Raw genomic sequence first — 20,676 nt, 5'->3', positions numbered from 1 at the left:
TTTTCATGACCTTCCTAACACATTGGCCCCTGCCTATCTACTAAATATTGTCATGAATTGCACTATAAATCAGGTCTTGGATATCAGTTAATTAAGGATTCTGAATATCTTGATGGCCTAGTTATATTCTCTATTCCATACTAAAAGTCTCTATTGACACAGGGTCCCCAATTAGTTTTAGTTTTAAGTAATGACCATATTTCTCCAACCAATACATTCCTAGTCAAGTTTAATAGACTTCTGGTTCAGACTAAATTCATTACTGGATAAGTCTAGTTTTAGTTGATTGTGGAGCTTTGGTAGTTAGGGAGCTCTGGTTCCTTTGCTTATAAGGATTCTGGTCATACAGATTAAGGCCACCCCAATTCAGTTTGCCCTCATCTAAATAGGATCTTCCAAGATACTACTCACAAAAGAGTCCATGTCTTAACTAGTAATAATATCTTCAACAGCGCTCTTTACAAATGGATCCCCCCTCCCTCTGCTCTGGCACACAACCAGGGCTTAGGACTTGAACATGTCATTGGTGGGAGATGTGATTTAATTCCCAATGTATAGGTTTCAGAGAGCTTGCAGCCCTGGTTGGATATGACAGGGTAGGCCCAGGGGCCACGGCTCAGCTGTGTCTGCACTCACAGAGGACAGGGTCAGCAGTACGTGAGTTTTGTCTGCTCACTGGAAGTGAGTGCTTGGCCATTTCATGCCTCTCCACTCCATAGTGGAGATCACTTAAGGAAATCATATTACGTCTTCATGCATTCCCCTGGGCCGTAAATTCATTCCAGTGCTCGTGCTGCCAGTAGCCCAGACCATTGCCTTTGAGCCATCTATGCATTTATTTGGAAAAGCATGCTTCACAACTCCTCTAGTGTCAGTGTACATGATTTTTTCTATCTTTGTTTCCTGGTATGCTGTATATGTATTGTTGAGATAGTTTTTTCTGTTTTTCTACAAATGTCATACCTTCCCAGGTTGCTTGCCATGCTTTCATTTCCTCCTGAAAAATCAGCCCTTCAAAGTGGCCAATAAGGGCCAGTAAATCCTTTTCCTCACTATGACCCTCTTGGGTAAATGAAAATTCTACTTGGATTCTTAGAATTGTGTCAACATTACCAGGTTTCTTTAGGATGTTTTGGCCAAGGATTGTTTATCCACCAAACATTTTGCTGAAAATGTATTGCTTGAATAGAATTATAGTATATATTTTGAGCCCAAAACAGTTGAATTACCCAGGAAAATGTCATATGTGTTTCAGTTACCCTACATACACTTTAATTTTAGCATACCAAAGAGTTTTTCATAGTCACTCCCAGCAAACATTGGAGCTAAGTAAATGAGCTGAACTAGTCAATATTGAAATGGCATTGGTTTCTGTTAGGTATATTTTTTACTTTGATTATAGCCCTGGATCTGTAAAAATATGATGAATAAACATAAAATAATATGACAAGCCAGGCATGCAGCACATGGTTTATATCCTTAATATCTGGGTCCCTTTCTCAGCAGATGATCACCTAGGTTAATAATTTCTCAGTAACCTGTAGCTCTGTTGTTGTATAAAGTCCCTTGGGAAAAATACATGAAATAATATTTCCCATATGTTCTTTCGCCAAAGAGGTCTTCTGTAATGGAAGTAAACAGTTAAATGAAAACCAAAAGACAAAGCAAAATTAGAATTCTTGAAATCTTCACTCACAAGGTGAAGTCCCTGGGATATATCTCAGATTACTCCACAAAGAACACTTCTTAAATTGATGGGGACTTTGCCAGTTTGGATGCATTGTGTCCCCCAAAATACCAAGTTCTTTGATGAAACTTGTAGGGACAGACATACTAATGTTGATTAGGTTGGAACATTTTTATTTTTTCCATGGAGATGTGACTATAAACACCTTTGATTAAGGTGTGACCTGTTGATGGGATTGTTTCCATGGAGGTGTGGCCCTGCCCATTGAGGTAGGGTCTTGATTTAATTACTGGAGCCCTAATAAAGTTCAGAAACAGAAGGACTTCATAGAAGCTGCAGCTGAGACAGACATGTTGAAGATGATGCAGACATTTTGGAGAACACCATTTTTGAAACTCAACCTGGGAGCAAGCAGACACCAGCCACATGCCTTTCTAGCTAACAGAGGTTTTCTGGATGCTAATGACCTTTCTCCAGTGTAGGTACCCTATTGTTGATGCTTTACCTTGGATACTTTGTGGCCTTAAGGCTGTAACTTTGTAACTGAATGAACCCTCTTTATAAAAGCCAATCCATTTCTGGTATTTTGCATAACAGCAGTGATAGCAAACCAGAACAGGGACCTATCCTGGACCTTCAGCTGCAAATGAAGGGGAGACTTCTGTGGGAGAGTAGTTTCAATCTTATAGATATCTATCTATATATGTATCTGTAATAACATTTTTCTCTAGCTCTTATGCTCTGATGAATGCAATAAGCCAGACACAAAAGGTCAAACATTGTATGATCTCACTAACATAAAATAATGAGAATAAGCAAGCTCATAGAGTCAGAATCCAGAATACAGGTTAGCAGGGGCTGGGATGGGGGTAGGGAATGGGGAATTAATGCTTAAAGTACAGAATTTTTGTTTGGATTGATTGTCAAGTTTTAATAATGGATGATGGTGATAATAGCAGACCATTGTGAATATAATTAACAGCACTGGATTATGTTTGTGAATTTGGTTAAAAGAAGAAATTTTAAATCATATATATGTTACTAGAATGAATTTTTTATTTTTTTTATAAAAAGGACTGTTTCAGTTTGCTAATGCTGCCATTTTGCAAAATACCAGAAATAGATTGACTTTTATAAAGAGGGTTTATTTGGTTACAAATTACAGTCTTAAGGCCATAGACTGTCCAAGGTAAGGCATCAACAACAGAGTACCTTCACTGAAGGATGGCCATTGGCATCTGGAAAACCTCTGCTAGCTCAGAAGGCAAGTAATTGGTGTCTGCTTGCACCTAGGCTGTGTTTCAAAATGGCTTTCTCCAAAATGTTGCTCTCGGAGCATTTTGTCCTCTCTTAGTTGCAGCTGTCTCCAAAATGTCAGTTTTAGCTGCTCTGTATCTGGACCAGTGTGCCTCTTTTTAAAGTACTCAGTGATCCAATAAAGATCCACCCTGAATGTCAGGGCAACACCTCCATGGAAATAATCCAATGAAAGTTCTTGCCCACAGTTGACTGAGTCACATCTCCATGGGAACACTGAACAAATAGGTTCTAACCTAATCAACACTAATACATCTGCCCCACAAGATTGTATAAAAAAATATGGCTTTTTCTGGGTGACATACTATATACAAACCAACACATTCCACCCCCTGGACCCTAGAAAAACATATTCTTTTCAAATACAATAAATTCATCCCATCACAATATCACAAAAACTTAAAGCATTTCAGTAACAATAGGTAAGTACAAGATCCCATTAAAATAAGTTACAGGCATGGTCTTTTCTAAAGCAAAATTACCCTCTGGCTGTGGACCTTTGAAACTTAGAACAAGCTATTTGCTTCCAATATACAAAGGAGGGACATTCATAGGGTAAACATTCCCATTGCCATAAGGAGAAACTGAAAGGGAAACAAGGTTTAAGGGACCAAAACAATCCCTAAAACCTGCAGGTCAAACTGCATTAGATTTCAAAGTCTGAGACTCATTTTCAGAATGACATTTTATCCCTGAGGCTTGAAACCACAGGAATCCAACCCTTTCCAAAGGCTTATGTGATAACCCTTTTCTCTCCAAACCCTGGAGTGAGTGTTCCAACATATCCACACACTGGGGAGATCACCTTCTCAGCCCCACCTTCCTCAAATATCAGGGCAACACCTGGACTCTGCCTCTCCAGGGCAAAGGCTCTACCCTCTCTGAACAATGGGGTGGCAGGCAGGCTCTCCCCAATCACCAGGGAATGTGCTATACCTCTCTGAGGCCTGGGGTGACAGCACTCAACCTGAGCATCAAGGTGGAAGACCCGTGCTCTGCCTCTGGGGCAATCTCACCCCTTCCTTGTACATGGGCCATTCTGCTCTTCTTGCCCAAGGTTTCTTGACTCCAGACCTCAATCTTCATGACTCTGTCACTGAAGAAAATTTTCCTTCAATTTGTTCCTTCAGTGTCCCCCCACCCACACCCCCCTGTCCAGGCCAGCAGTGGCTCTGTCTATACAGATCTGGCAAAAATCTCATTGGCTTGGCATGCAGTTTACAGAGGTTAAAACCATCAGAAAACAGGAGTTTCCACAAGTCCTTTCTGGATATCTCCATCTCCAATCCTGGCTTGTACTGAAATGGCGGTCAGGTTCCATGTTTGTTAAAGCCTCAAGTGTAGCTGTAGCTTCTGGTTTTTAACTTTTTGGAAGCCCAGAATTTTCCAGACCATGTTTCTGGTTTCTTTGTACCCAAGATTTCAGTTCTAACTTTCTCTCTTTCTGTTCATGTTTTACTATAAGCTGCAAGGAGAAGCCAGGCCACACTTTTGATATTTAGTGTTGAAATCTCTTCAGCTAAGTATCCCAGCTCATTGCTTTCAAATTCTGCCTTCCATCTGACACCCAGACACAATTCTCTGCCACTTTAAAACATGGGTCATCTTTCTTCAGTTAGCAATGACACATTCATCATTTCTGCTCAAGGCCTCATCAGAAGTATCTTTAGAGTCCATATTTCCACCAACAGTCTCTTCAAAGCAATTTAGGCCTTTTCTATCAAGCTCCTCACAATTCTTCCAGAATCTTCCCCATATCCTTTTAAGAAGCCATTCCAACATGTTTGGTATTTTCAAATTCAGCAGCACCCCACTTCTCTGGTACCAAAATCTGTTCTGGTTTGTTAATGCTGCCCTTTTGCAAAATCCAGAAATGAACTGGCTTTTATAAAGAGGGTTTATTCGGTTATGAAAGTATAGTCTTAAGACCATGAAGTGTCCAAGATAAGGCATCAACAAAGGGTACCTTCACTGGAGAAAGGCCATTGGCATCCAGAAAACTTCTGTTAGCTGGGAAGGCACATGGCTGGCATCTGCTTGCTCCAAGATTGCATTTCAAAATGGTGTCTACAAAGTGTTGCTCTTGGGGTGCTTTGTCCTCTGTTAGCTGTAGCTGCTCTCCAAATTGTCACTCTCAGTTGCTCTCCAAAATGTCACTCACAGCTTCTCCAGCATCTGGACTGTGTGGCTCTTTATAAAGTACTCCAGTGATCCAATTAAGACCCATGCTGACTGGATGGGGCAACAACTCCATGGAAAGTATCCAATGAAAGGTCTCACCCACAGTTGATTGAGTCACATCTTCATGGAAACACTGAAACAATAGGTTCCAACCTAATCAACACTAATAAGGTGCCCCCACAAGATTGCATCCAAGAATAAGGCTTTTTCTGGGGAACATAACATATAAAAACTGACACAAGGACTACAACACAATGAATCCTACTGTGAACATTGGGGTATAATTAATAGTACAGTTATAAAAATGTTCTTTCATGAATTGTAACAAAGGTAACATTCCAATGAAATGTGTTAATTATAGGGTAGTATATGGGAACTCTGTATTTTATGTATTTTATGCATGACATTTCTGTAAACCTACAACTTTTCTAATAAAAAATATAAAAATAATAATTTAAAAAAGAGAACTATTTTCAGGATACCTCCAGCAAATTTTCTCTCCTGTTTAATTGGCTAGAATTGTGTCACATGTGTATCCTGAATCAATCACTAGAAAGGGGAATAAAATTATCATAAATAGACTAATTCAGATTCACGACTATGGCCTGGGAATGAACAAACTTTACCCAAACACATGGCCACTTGACTCTGTGGAAACAAATACTATGCAATGGGTTGGCTTAAACAATGAGAATTTATTCATGATTTTGAAGCTGGGAAAAAGTCCAATTCAAGGCTTCATCAAGGTGATACTTTCTTCCCAAAGACTGGCATTCTGGGACTGGCTGCCAGTGATCCTTGGCCCTTGGCTCCTCTGCCACAGGGCATCACATGTGGCAGCCTCTCCTGCCTTCTCTGTTCTCTTCTGGGTTCTTTTGAATTTCAACTTCTTGCTCCCTGTGGCTTTTTCTCTTTCTGTCTGAATTTCATTCTGCTTATAAAGGACCCCAGGTATAGGATTAAGACCCATCTGATTGAGGTGGGCCATACCGTGACTCAAGTAACCTCATCACAATGTCCTACTTGCAATAAGTTCACAACCACAGGCATGGATTAAGTTTAAGAACATGTTTTTCTGGGGGCACATAGAATTACAAACCACCACATGCTTCTTCATTGACTAATTTGATCCTCATAACAACACTATAAGGCATTGCTGTCTTCATTTATTCAGAACAGGAAACTGAAGCACAGAGAAGTTGAATGAATTGCTCAAGAGCACACAGATTGGAAGTACATTATGATAATAGTGAAAATGTGTGGCATGCACCATTTCTCTCAATTTAAACCAGAAAATATTTCCCAAGTATTTTCTATTTGTAATGTACCAACTGGATGATATCACATGCTGTATTTTGTTAATCCACCTAATAACCTTACTTTATTTAAGGCTGTTTTATAAGATCATCCAAGTTAATTGACATGCAAGAATCATATAGTATGTAGAAGAATTGAGAATCAGATCCAGAATCATGTCTTTGGAATATTATTTCTCTGGTTCACTACCATGCACCATTTGTGGAGAGACATACATGGTCCTAAGTCATAATTCTGCAGTCTTTCCTTCCAAACAACTGGCATCAGGAATTTCCCAGAATCACACCTGTTTGGTTTTCCTTAGGTAGGTTTCCAGGAAGGGAATGAAGGCAGGAAAGGAAAATCAATGTTTCCTTTTCTATATACCTCTCTTTCCTGGTCAAGGGCTATACATGGGATCTGCTTGAATAGTAAGTTCTGTCTGCTCCTGGTGATAGAACCAAAGCTCCTAAACATACCAGAGGCAGTCTGAGTCCTCCTTCCTCTCCCATTATGCACAGTGGATTAGACACATCAAAGCACCAGTGTCTGATAAGAAACAATAACATGATTAGAATGTGGATTAGAAATCAGTCTGGATTTAATTCTGAGCACTACCAATTATCAGCTTTTTGACCTTAACCAAACAATGCTCAAAGTTAGCATTGATTTCCTATGCACAAAATGGAAACATCAATACCTACCTGAAATAGTCAGGGTTCTCTAGGGAAACAGAACCAAAAGGAGATATATGTAAATAGTATGAGATTTTATAAAAGTGTCTCATGCAACTGTGGGAATGCACTAGTCCAAATTCCATAGGGCAGGCTGCAAGCTGACACTGATGAAGGTCTTCCATGAATTCCCCAGGAGAGGCTGGCTGACTGAAGAAGAGAAAAAGTTCTCTCTTCTGACTGCTGAAGCTATCACCTCCCTCCTAAAAGCCTTCACCTGATTAGATTAACCATGTCTCATTGCAGAAGACACACCACTTTGACAACTGCAGATATAATCAGCCATAGATCCAATCAATTTTCTGATGATTCAAATCCACTGATTGTCCTTGCAGCAACAGATAGGCCAGTGCTTGCTTGACCAGACTACTGGGCACCATCACCTAGCCTTATGAAGATTATGTGTGAATCAGATGAGATAACAGAATTAGCAGAGTGTTTTTTACAGAGAAAGTTCTCATTACTGTTTAGTTCTCATTGTATTCACATTGGCTCTATCTCCTACAACCTTTTCAGGGAGTTCCACTTCACTGTCAGATATTTTAGTGGAGAGATCAAACACTTTTTGAAAGATTTCATAATTATGATGACTTGTGAATCAATATTCTGCTGTGGAAAACTTGGCCTTTCTAATTTCCTCAGTTGCCTAAATTCCTACCAAACATAAGAGTAAAGAAGACAAGCTACATATATGAGTTGATATAATTCTTTCCAGAAACCTGGCTTGGTAACACATGAGCTCTGCTTTCCTGTACAGAAGACAATACATGCAAGAATGAATTTACTTATTGTTTTAAGCATGATACATGCACTATCTCTGCTAACCCCACAAAAGTCCTATGAAATAGGTACCATTTTCATCCCTACTGTATATATGAGGAAAGTAATATATAAAAGGCTGAGAAACTTGCCCAAGTTTGCATAGTTACTAAGAAGAGCCAGAACTAGGGTGTATTGTTACTATACTCTAAAGTACTTGCGCCTAGCAAAGACTCAGATATTTATTATTAGACAGCAGTATCTCTAGCCTGAATGTATCTAACTTCAGGGCTTCAATAGTAGAATAGCAGTTTTGCATTGACCAAGATATTTTCACTTGCTCAGTCATCTCAATAACTCTTTGGGATAGTGTTTCAATTTGCTAAAGCTGCCAAAATGCAATATAACAGAAATGGTATGGCTTTTACAAAGAGGGTTTATTAGTTTACAATTTTACAAATCTAAGGCCATGAAAATGTCCAAATTAAGGCATCACCAAGAGGATACCTTCTCTGAAGAAAGACTGCTGGCATCCAGGGTTCCTCTGTCACAAGAGAAGGTATATGGTTGGTGTCTGCTGATCCTTCTTTCCTGGATTTTGTTGCTTTCAGTTTCTGGCTCTCAGTTTCTCTGGGTCCTTTCTTGCTTCTTCAGGGCATTTCTCTCTCAAAGCTCTCTCCAAATGTCTCTGCCCTTTATCCTCTCATAAAGGATTCAAGTAAAGGATTAAGACCCACCTTGAATGAAAGGTTTCACCCACAATAGTTCTACCCTCACAGGGGACAGATTAGTTCATGGACCATGCTTCCACAACTACAACATTTGCATTTTACATCCCCAACTCCATGATCACTTCCAAACTACAGTCATAGAGAGGCTGCTAATCCAGCCTACCAGTTTCTCCCACTGACTTTGGTCACAGATGCTACAGCCACAAGAGAGTAGAGGATTAATTGGTTTTGCTGCCATCTTGCCTGAAACTGCTATTATAATCTTCCAGGAATTGAAAGTTCAGAACACTCTTACCTAGTTCACTTAAGTAATATCCATTTAAATATTTCCCTGAAATCACACTTGAAAATGCTGATAAGAACCAGCTATAGGGATACCTGAACCTGGAACACCACACATGCATAACAAGCCACAAATAACAGATGCCATTTGTTCTGAGTTTCCAGCCATGTGTTAGCCAGTATCCCAAAAAGGACTAAAAGAGCTATCTCTAGGCTAAGCCTGGGCTTTCTCAGGAAAAAAAATTTAAAAGAACTGAATTTAGGACCTGCTACTCCAGGAAAACTTTTATTTGTTGCTGATTTCATGATGCGGGCAATTCCTAATTTTTATGCTTTAAAATAAGTTTCTGTTTTTTAGGGCTTTAAATCTGGTTAGAACTCATCTCAAGTTGTAATTATAGCTCTGAAAAGACTTGAGTCATCTACCCATTGAAGGACATAGTTTTCAGCAATAAATTGGAAGTGATGGTAAAAGACATGGAGCCATCTAGAAAGGACAAGAAGAACAGGAAAGACAGGTGGGAAAAAATGAACATCTCCTAACTTCCTTTCCTGTCTTGGCACCTATCCTGGTAACCTTTTAAGCACTATCTAATCATCTTTGATTCTGGCATTTTTCACCTCTACATTTCTGGGTTATAGATTAAAGGGATTAACGTGTGTTACTACAGTTTAAAATTCAGCCACCACTCACAGGTCAAATATAAGGGCACAAAGAATAAGAGGACCAAAGTAATATTGGATGCACAGATGGGGAGAACTTTCTGCCATCCTTCAGAGCTGTGAGTTCTGGGGAGCAAAGGATGAGGATATAGGGGATTATAAGTATAGAATTACTGATAATAAACAGCAGCCAATTGTTGGTGACAACAAAGAGTCCAGAGGTATGAGTGTCAATGCAGGAGAGTTTCAACAGAAGGTAAAGATCATATATGAATTAGTTAATGGCATTGGGCACACAGAAGGGCAACCAGAGAACAAAAAAGATTTGGATTAGAGCCTGAAGAAACCCCCAGCCTAGGACACAACCACCAGAGACCACACACCTTCCATTCATTGTGATCATGCTGTGCAGGGGCCTGCAGAAGGCCATGTAGCAGTCGTAGGCTATCACCGTGAGCTGGAAGATCTCAACTCCCCCAAGGAAATGCTCCAAAAAGAGTGGCATTGGATGAAAATTGATGTGAATACAAAAGATTTTTAAAAATCCATTCATTGCTTAGCATCTATGGCTGATACTGTTTTTTTTGCAGTCAGAATATGCAGAGTAAATATATTTTCTCCACTTGCTATCTGGAATCTTTAATGTTTCCTCTTCATGAACTATCAATATTTGAATAAATGATAACTAAAGTCCCTTACATTTAGAAAAGATTTGCATTTACAAATTATTGATCAATTGGGCATTGCAAATTGAGGTAAAATTGTCACAATGCTTAAAAAAGCCATGGCTTTTTACATTCAGTGGAATAATTTTTTGCAGAGGTCTATGTATAGACTATATAAAGGTGTGGATGAGAATTTCCTTAAAAATTCATAGTTTTTATCACAACTTCTGAAATCAGAATAGGTTTATCATTATGAGATACAGGAACCAACAAGAAACATTTGGGTTTGGAAAAATGCAAAAAAGTCATTAAAGCAGGACTTATCACAAAATTAATGCCACTCTGTTTCACAAATCAAGGGAGCACCATTTACATTATAATCTGGGCAAGGCCCAGAATAAATTATTTTCTCTGCCTAAAGCCAAGGATGAATATTAAATTCTTCCAGGTAAAGCCATAGAGCAACCTTACTCCTAATATGCCTAGGTAGAAGATAGTTGTGCAGCACTTTTTCTGACAAAAACACCCTACAGAGAACTGCACCTCCAAAATAGATTACATTTCATGGATGTGCACTTTCACTAATAGGAACAAAGTAGAAAGTACAAAAGAGAGTTGATGATATCTTGGTAAACAACATAGAATCTTCACTTTCAAATTTGAATAGAAAATTGCAAACCTGTCATAGAACAGAGATGGAAAGTTGTTTGAAATGTAGACATTTATAGTAAAATTCCAAATGAATGCATCCAGATAAAAGAGTATCCAGAAGTCCTGACAATATAGTGGCTTTAATTTTATCTTCATAAGAATAGAATGAATACAATTTGCTCCACAGACATGACTAAATCTTATGTTAAATATATATTACGTGAGAATTAATATTCAACAGTTTTGTAAACATTACATTCCAAATGGGAAAGCAGCTTTCTCAGTGGTGGCTGGCCAATTCTGATCCCCAAATATCCATTTGTTCCCATCATATTTTCAGTCCCTTTGTACTTAAGTAGGACCATGTGAAAGGCTCACAGAAGTGATGTGTTCCACACTAAGGAAGAAACATTTAGGAGCCAGTATTCTACTTTCCAGCTTTCTTTTTCCCTGTTGCAGCAAGACTGGAAGAATGCACTGAGATGTCATGCCTACACAGAGGAAGCAACCTGGACTACTGAATAACCACATGGAGGACAACTGCCCTAGAGGATCGTCCAACCCCTAATGATTATGCTTGAACAGGAAATAAAATTGTATATGTTAAACCACTAAGATTTCAGAATTCACTAGCACAGCTCAACACAGTTTATTCTGACTAATGCATTAACTAACTTTATTTATTTAAGTCCAGCATGATCTGATTTCTAATCTTGAGCAATAATCATTGTATTATAGTATCTAATCAGACCCTGGTGCTGTGATGTGTCTACACAATGGATGTGATGGGGGAGAAAGTGCTGATTCAGACCAGCTCTAGATTGCTTAGGAGCTTCAGTTTTATCAACTGGAAGAGACAGGATTTACTTCTCAGACAGGGTCCATTTCAGCTCTGGACAGGAAAGAGAGGTGGAGAAAAGTGCACAACTCCTAACTTTCTTTCCTGTCTTTGGCACTTATCCTGGTAGCCTGCCTAAGGATTATCTAAGCATATTTAATTTTGGAAATTTTGATGGCTGCAGGGTGGAGGAAAAGTCTAACCTGATAGTTATGCTATAATTCTGTTCATATAAGATTTCAGCAGAGACAGGATAATTTTAACCTCTAGTTAAAATTTCCTATCAATGGCAGCAAAAACTAAAAAAAAAAACCTAACAACTCTAACTCTAAAACTAACACTAACTGTCGCTGCTATACAGAAAAGAAGGGCATTGGAGTTTGTACTCCTCTCTCCTTGTTTTTAATTCTAGTGTTAAAAGCTTCCTTGGGACTTAACAAGACCCATAAACATTTCTGGGGGTGCTGTGGTCATGAGAGCTAGAATTGTATGTCAAACACATGGTTGAAATATTAAAATTAAATTGGTGCCCTTTTGCATGATTTAGTCATTTGTAGTAGCACTTCTTCTTATTAGTTTTTTAACCTGGGCCAAATTTCCTTTTACATAAAATGGAAATAATAATATCTTCTTCATGGGGATTAGACATGAGACTCAGACAAGACACAAGACACCACATTTAGCAAACTGACTAATACATAAAAGTCCACTTTATTTATTCTTTCTCATTGTATTCACATTTCCTTTATCTCCTACAACTTTTCTGGTAGCCTCAACTTCACTGATAGATATTTTAGTGGAAAGATCAAACACTCATAGAAAGATTACGGATTTATGATTACTTGTGTATCAGTATTGACTACTTCTAAACTTGACCTTTCTTTTCTCTAATTTCTACATTTGCCCAGAATCCTACCATCCACAATAGAAATGAAGATAAGCTACATATATGACATGAGACCATTTTTGCCCCTATTAGGTGCAGTCACATCATGAGCTCTCATTTCCTATGCAGTAGATGACAGCAGACAACAGTTCACTCTAAGCCATACATCATTCTAAGGATTGTATGCATTAGCTCATATAACTTCAGAACAGTCTTTGAAATAGGTTCCTTCTCATCCCCTTTGTTCAGATGTGAAACATAAGGCCAAAAGAAGGTGAGAAACTTGCCCAAGTTCACACAATTAGTAAGGAGCTACAGTTTATTGTACTCTGAAGCTCTTTCTCTTGTGCAAGTCAGAACGTTAACATTAGAGAGCAGTTCCTCTAGCCCACATGTGTCTATCCTCAAGGCATCAACAACAGAATAGCAGTTTTCACTGACCTAGATCTTTTCACATTTTATCTTGCTCAAACCTCCCTATAACTCTGTGAGACAGGTAGTATTGGAATTGTTTTATAGGCTCTGATAAACTCTTGTACACATTCTCCTGAGATTAGAACATTCTGTGTCCAATGTCCCAGACTCTAGGATCACTTCCAAACCATGGCCACAGAGAGATTGATGCTCCAACCCAGTTGGATCTCTGCCTCCCTATCCCCTTGGTCACAGATGCCACAGCCACACTTTTCATCACATGATGAACTGGGTTAGCTGCAATCTTGGCTGAAGCTGCCGATTCTGATCCTCTGGGAACTGAAAGTTCAGAGCATCCCTAAGTCCTCCTTGTGCCTGAGCAATACCCACTTAAATATTTATCTGTAACCATACATGAAAATGTTAATGATAGACTCTCAGGATTCCTGAGCCTGGAACACCACATAAATGTAACCAGCCATACATTACTGATGCTGTTTGGTTTGAATCGCCAAACAATTTGCATCCAGACTCAGAGGGACCAAAGATGCTATCTCCAGTCTTAGCCCAGGGTTTCTAAAGAAAAGGCTTAAAAGCACTGATATCAGAGACCTGCTACTCCAGGACACTTAACATTTGTTCCTGAGTTTGTGGTACTTGCAGTCCCTAAATATTCTGCTTTAACATAGCTTGCTATTTTCTGGTCTTTAAATAAAGCTACAGCAAAGAGCAAGAGAATTATACTATACTTTATCTGGTCACCAAGAAAGCAAGACTGGTGAAAGTACAGCAGGAAGGCATGAGAAGAGATGTCCTTCAATGGTTGGGTTTCTCCCCATCAATTTCTACTGAAGCCTAAAGTTCTGGAAGTTCTGAATAAAGAAATCCTTATCTGAGCTGGGATGCTTGTTGCCAACAAATACAGATTGGTGAGAACATAGAGAGCAAAAATAAATACACCTCACAAACTAAGATTTACTCAGGAAGTCTCCCTTAGCAATCATTTTCAAGTCACCAATTGAGGTAAAGAAATGCTACACTTAAAGTAAAAATTAATGAGCTTTCAAAGCAGCAGTGAGCGAGGGGTCATTGTTTGCTAGCTCTTCAGATAAGATGGCTTTTCATGGAATGCACTTGATATTTCTTCCAAAAATTCATTCTGAGAGGTAGGGAGAACCAGTGATTTCTGTATTCATATTTTTCTTCCAAGGTGACACTAGGATTTAATGTACAGGTAAGTGAAATTTATACATGTGTTTCTACTCACAGATTTTTATGAATAACAATGAGCATACACAGTCTACTCAGAATGTCAGTCACCTGAGATATTATGGACCCGGGACTGAGATTAAAAAAATAAAACTTCTTTAATTAAATTATTTTACTGTTTATAAAGGCAATAGCTTCTATTTATAGAAAAATCAGGACAGAAAATTTATAAAAGCAGAAAACAAAAGTTGCCTTTAATCCTATTATCAGATAAGCATTATTAATCTGGGTGTATGTTCTTCATATACTTTTTAATATGTATATGTATTTTTAGACAATTGAGATCCTAAAATCACTCAGTATTATATTGAATGTGCAGTATTATATTGAAAACATCTTTCCACAGCATTATTCTTCTTGAAAATCACTTTAATTTCCACCTGATATTTCATAACTATACACCATAATTATTTTAAATGTTACCCCTTATGTAGACATTTAGGTTGCCTTCACTTTTCCACTGTTACTTTAAAAAATCATGAGATACTATCTGTAAAGCATAATTTTGACCATACTCTTTGTCTAGAGTGGATTCTAAAAAAAGGAGTACAGAAAATTTTATATAAACACATACTCACAGGCACTAGATAATATAGCTCTCATAAATGTGTGCCAATTTTCCAATTAAAAATATTTCACTATTTTTAAATTAATTTGCTTGATGAATTATGAAATGCAGGAATTTCAGATGTCTAATTTTTTTTCTGACAATTACCTTTTCATTAATTTGGACTTTTTAGTAAAGCTGTGAGTAAACATTTCTTATTTTGAAAATCTATTTCTATAATAATGGTTGTCTATCACACTTGTTACAATTATTTCTACATTGTGTTCTATAACTGTATGTATTTGAATCCATTATGTTAGTCCTTTTATACAGCTATTCTTCTTGCTTAACATGTACTTCTCCACAGAGATAGGAGATACATATTTTTGTTTTGTTTTTGAACACATTTATGGTTTATTTTAACATTTTAATGCACACTATTCTCTTTTCTACTTTATTTCTTTTTGGGAGGCTGGCAAGAACAGATGACTGACTTTGAAAAACACCTACCAGTTACTGAAAAAAGCTTTCATTCCTCCCACAGAACTATTCTTAATACTCTTTTAAATATTTTAAAAATTAAGATGTTTTCAGGTTTTGACCACACCTACTTCTTATTGAACTTATCTGTGTTAATCAGTTTGATTAATATTTTATAAACCCAATATGATTTTGAATTTATCTGTCATCTCATTTTTTCTGCCAGTTGTATTGATTTCTGATTGAAACTTTCTTTCCTAATATAATTGGTCATTTATCTAACATTTTGCACTAAGTACTTAGTTCATTTATTTTCTCTCTCAGTTCATTTATTTATTTATTTAATCCTATAGAGGTAAATATTGCAAAAATAAAATTAGTGATATATGATTTTCTGTTTTTTCTTTTACCAATAATTTGGAAGTATGAGAAAAGATATGTGTTTAACTTCAGCTACAAATTTTGATATAATAATAATGATATTCTTCTGTGCCCCTTGTTGTTTTTCCTACATTATATATAAACAATTTAGGCTCATTAAGACTAAGGCTCAAACAAACATCCAAACAATGTCACATAGCTATTAGTCTGTGAAAACAGAGTACAAAATTAGTCTGTATATTCTAAAGGATATGTGTCTAATAAATTGTGGTGCTTTTGTTTCTTTGCCTTAGATGTATCTGTTTTTTTTTTTAATAGACCTACAGAATATTTCTTAAATTCCTTAAAAGAGTTTTGGTTTGCTAAAGGATGTGGAATTCCAAATGTAACAGAAGTTCCTCAAATACTGAATTCTAGGATTTCAAACAAATTTAGATAACATTGCATTGCATCATGCTGCCTGTTTTATCCTCTTGCTGATATCTTTCCTCCAGAGGTGTTCCATAAAGAATCTATGATATTGTACAATTTTGGTTTAAAGTAGTATAAGCTCACAAATCTACTGCCAGGGGGTATCCACTGCACCTTCACATATTCACACAGCTCATTTGATTCTGAAATATGACTATATCACCCATAATTTCATCTGATATTTTATAGTCTCCCTGAACTATGTGAAAAATATCAAGGATATCAAACTCTGCAACTTAGCCTCATCAGCATGAATGACAAAAAGAAGAGACACAGGAAATTGGACATTCATAGATTCTTCCCTTTTTATTCCTGTTTCAAATGGAACAACATACAATGGCAGTGAGTGAGAGAGGAACCAGCTGTGTATGATTGCAGGAATGGTGCATACCATGTCAAAACTCATAAAATCATGTGTGTTTGTGTGTGTATGTATGTAAAAGAGAACTAGGTATTCAACATGTGACTAAAAATATACCCCCAAGTCTATGGTTTCTTTGTCTTGGGTTTCCATCAATAATATAGGAAATGAATTATGTAACAGATATAAAATTTCTTTATCAGAAGTGATCTACCTAGCACCTTTGCAATCCCTGTGCTGTTTGCAGATAAATCAATTATCCAAAGGCAAAATTGAATTCATGGCAACAGTGAAAAATGTGACGGAATTCATCCTGCTTGGCTTGACACTGAACCCAGATGTGCAGAAACTCTTGTTTGTCATGTTTACACTTATCTACCTTCTCACTCTGGTGGGCAACCTACTCATTATAGTGACCATCACCACCAGCCCAGCCCTGGGCTCCCCCATGTATTTTTTTCTGTCTTTCTTATCCTTTTTAGATGGCTCCTTCTCTTCTACCATAACCCCCAAAATGATATTTGACTTACTTGCTGAAAAGAAAACCATTTCCTTCAGTTGGTGCATGACTCAGCTCTTTGCAGAGCATTTCCTTGGTGGAGTTGAGATCATTCTGCTCATGGTGATGGCCTATGACCGCTACGTGGCCATCTGCAGGCCCCTGCACTACATGACCACAATGAACCGGCAGGTGTGTGGCCTCCTGGTGGTTGTGTCCTGGGCAGGAGGATTTCTTCATGCTCTGATACAAATCCTTTTTATGCTGTGGTTGCCCTTCTGTGGCCCTAATGTCATTGACCACTTCTTCTGTGATCTTTACCCATTGCTGAAACTCTCCTGCACTGACACACACATCTTTGGACTATTGGTTGCCGCCAACAGTGGGTTCATGTGTATGCTCAGTTTTTCTATTCTTATCACCTCCTATGTCCTCATTCTTTACTCCTTGAGATCTTATAGCACTGAAGGACGGCAGAAGGCTCTCTCCACCTGTGCCTCCCATATTACTGTGGTTGTATTATTCTTTGTGCCCTGCATATTTGTATACCTTCGTCCCATGACCACCTTCCCCATTGATAAAGCAGTGGCTGTGTTTTATACTATGATAACACCAATGTTAAACCCTTTAATCTACACACTCAGAAATGCAGAGGTGAAAAATGCAATGAGGAAGCTCTGGAGCCAAAGAGTGATCTTGGTTAACAATTCAGGTAACTAGACAAGATAAAAAATCTATTGCTATTTTAATTACAAGTGTGTCTAAGGCAAAAGGTAATGGTGTTGCAGTCAGCATATGCAGGTTTGAGTATATTTTATCCTTGGTTTTTGCACTCTTGAATAATTCCTCTTTCATGAAATATTATTTAATTATATTAATTATATGTAGAAAATCCCTTCCAATTAGAAACATCTTTGTATATACAAATGATTGATCAATGGGATATGCTAATTGACAAAGTTGACACAATGTTTAGAAAATTCATGGCTTTATATATTTATAAAAAATTATCTTCAAATATTCAACTATAGCTCATGTCACTAATAGCTCGAATACTCAAAATACATAAAAAAAAATGGCTAGAATTTTGTTGAAAATTCAACAAAATGAGCAGATTTTAATCCCAACCCCTGATATTAGAGTAGACTTGTTATTGTGGAAGATAGGCATCATCCAGAAATCAGTGGGGTGGAGGAATGAAAGAAAGTCATTAAGACAGGAATTGTTGCAGAATCAATGCTGTTGTGTTGCACAGCCCATGAAGCACCAATGTATACTGGGCTCCACACAGATAAATTATTTTCTCAGCCTTAAGCCAAGGAAGAATATTAAATCATTCCAGGTCCAACCACAGAGCAGACTTGCACAGGCTATTCCCAGGTAGTGTATATATATGGAGCATTTTTCTGTCAAAATATCCACATGCACCTCATCTCAAATTAGCTTTATTGAATAGATTTGAGCCTTAGTAATAGGAAAAATAGTAGCTGATACAAAAGAGAATTTGTGAAATTGAGTAATCAAAGGAGAAAGTCAGCAATTCAAATTTGAATAGAAAATTGCAGACCAATTGCAGACCAATGAATTGGGTAGTCATTAGAGATGCTGTCACTTACAAAGCAATTCTAAGAGAAAGCATCCAAATAAAAGAAAAGGATGAATCAGATGTCCTGCTTATATTTGTGATTTCACTTTTATCTTTGTAAGAACTAAATTAACCCAAATGAGTACATAGCCATGACTGTATCTCAAGTTATATGCATATAAATACGCATCAGGTAGTAAATAATTATTCCAAATAGGAAATAACTTTTTTCAATTGTGAACAATCAATTTACTGATCACCAAATATCCATGTGCTCTAAACAGATATTCAGCCCTCTTGTATTTAAGAAGGGCCATGTGAAAAGCTCACAGTAGTGATATGTGTCACTCTCAGGCTGAAACATTTGGGAGCAAGTGAGCTCCTATCCAGCTTTTTTTCTCCTTCTTCAGCAAGCCTGGAAGAAATACATTAAAATGTCAGGACTATATAGAGGGAGCCACCTGGATTACTGAGTAACCACATGAAGGACAAATGCCCTACATGATTCCCCAACACTCAGTGAATTTTTCCCAAGCAAAAATAATCTAGAACGTGTTAAGCCATGGAGATTTTAGGATTCATTTGTTTCAACAATAAAACACAGCTTATCCTGATTAATGTGTTAACTGACTTTAAAAAGATTTCTAAGTTAAGAGAACAGATAGCATAACTTTTGCAATTATCAAGATTCTCAAATAGGGTATAAGGGTATGTGGTTTTTCCCATTCAATTTCTTAATGTGGTGCATTACATTAATTGATTTTCTTACGTTGAACCACTCACATACCTGGGATAAAACCCACTTGATCATGGTGTAAAATTCTTTTAATGCACTCTAGGGTTCAATTTGCAAGTATTTTGCTGAGGATTTTTGCATCTAAATTCATTAGAGAGATTGGTCTGTAATCTTTCTGTGTAGTAACTTTATTTGTCTTTGGTATTAGGATGCCATTGATGTCATAGAATAAGTTAGGTAGTGTTCCCTCCTCTTCAATTTTTTGGAAGAGTTTGAGCAGGATTGCTATGAATTCTTCTTGGAATGATTGATAGAATTCACTAGGAAAGCCACCTGTTGCTCGGCTAGTCTTTGCTGGGAGATTTTTGATGACTGATTCAATCTCTTTACTTGTGATTGGATTGTTGAGATCTATTTCTTCTAGAATAAGTGTAGGTTGTTCATGTATTTCTAGGAAATTATCTAATTTGTTGGCATACAGTTGTTCATAGTGTCCTCTTATGGCCTTTTTTTATTTCCGTGGGATCAGTAGTCATGTCCCCCCTCTCATTTCTGATTTTATTTATTTGCATCTTCTTTTTCTCCGTGTCAGTCTAGCTAAGGCTGGTGGGTTACATTGATCTGAAAAAAACATTTGCTTTTGTTGATTCTCTGTATTGTTTTTTTGTTCTCAATTTCATTTATTTCAGCTCTAATCTTGCTATTTCTTTCCTTCTGCTTGCTTTAGGATTAGTTTGCCGTTCTTTTTCTAGTTCTTCCAGTTGTGCAGTTAGGTCTTTGATTTTAGCTCATTCCTATTTTGCAATGTAGGCATTTAGGACTATAAATTTCCCTCTTGGCACTGCCTTCACATCATCCCATAAGTTTTGATATGTTGTGCTCTCATGTTCATTTGCTCAAGATATTTACTGATTTCTCTTGCAACTTCTTCTTTGACACACTGATTATTTAAGAGTGTGTGTTTCTAACTTCCAAATATTTGTGAATTTTTTAGTTCTCCACCTGCTATTGATTTCCAGCATGCTTCCATTATGATCATAGAAAGTGCTTTGTATAACTCCAATATTTTTTAATTTATTAAGAAATGTTTTGTGACCCAACATGTGGTCTATTCTGGAGAATGACCCATGAGCACTTGAGAAGAATGTATATCCTGCTGTTTGGTGATGCAATGTTTTATATATGTCTGTTAGCTCTAGTTCATTTATCTTATTATTCAAGTTATCTGTTTCTTTATTGAGCC

General features: G+C 37.4%; 1 protein-coding gene across 1 annotated transcript; it reads left to right on the top strand.

Moving 5' to 3' along the window:
• The first annotated feature begins 16,893 nt into the window (after positions 1 to 16,893).
• On the top strand, positions 16,894 to 17,832 carry LOC119536874 (olfactory receptor 4C5-like). The gene has a single exon (XM_037839582.1). The coding sequence runs from the start codon at positions 16,894 to 16,896 to the stop codon at positions 17,830 to 17,832; it is 939 nt and encodes a 312-aa protein (XP_037695510.1).
• The last annotated feature ends 2,844 nt before the right edge of the window (positions 17,833 to 20,676 follow it).

This window comes from Choloepus didactylus, chromosome 6, assembly GCF_015220235.1.
Source record: "Choloepus didactylus isolate mChoDid1 chromosome 6, mChoDid1.pri, whole genome shotgun sequence".
NCBI lineage: Eukaryota > Metazoa > Chordata > Mammalia > Pilosa > Megalonychidae > Choloepus > Choloepus didactylus.
The sequence above is the reverse complement of the archived record's forward strand: the minus strand, read 5'-3'. Positions and strand labels throughout refer to the sequence as shown.

What these genes read in the sequence shown, in the direction of transcription:
- LOC119536874 (XM_037839582.1), top strand. Translation starts at nt 16,894, where the DNA reads ATGGCAACAGTGAAAAATGTGACGGAATTCATCCTGCTTGGCTTGACA.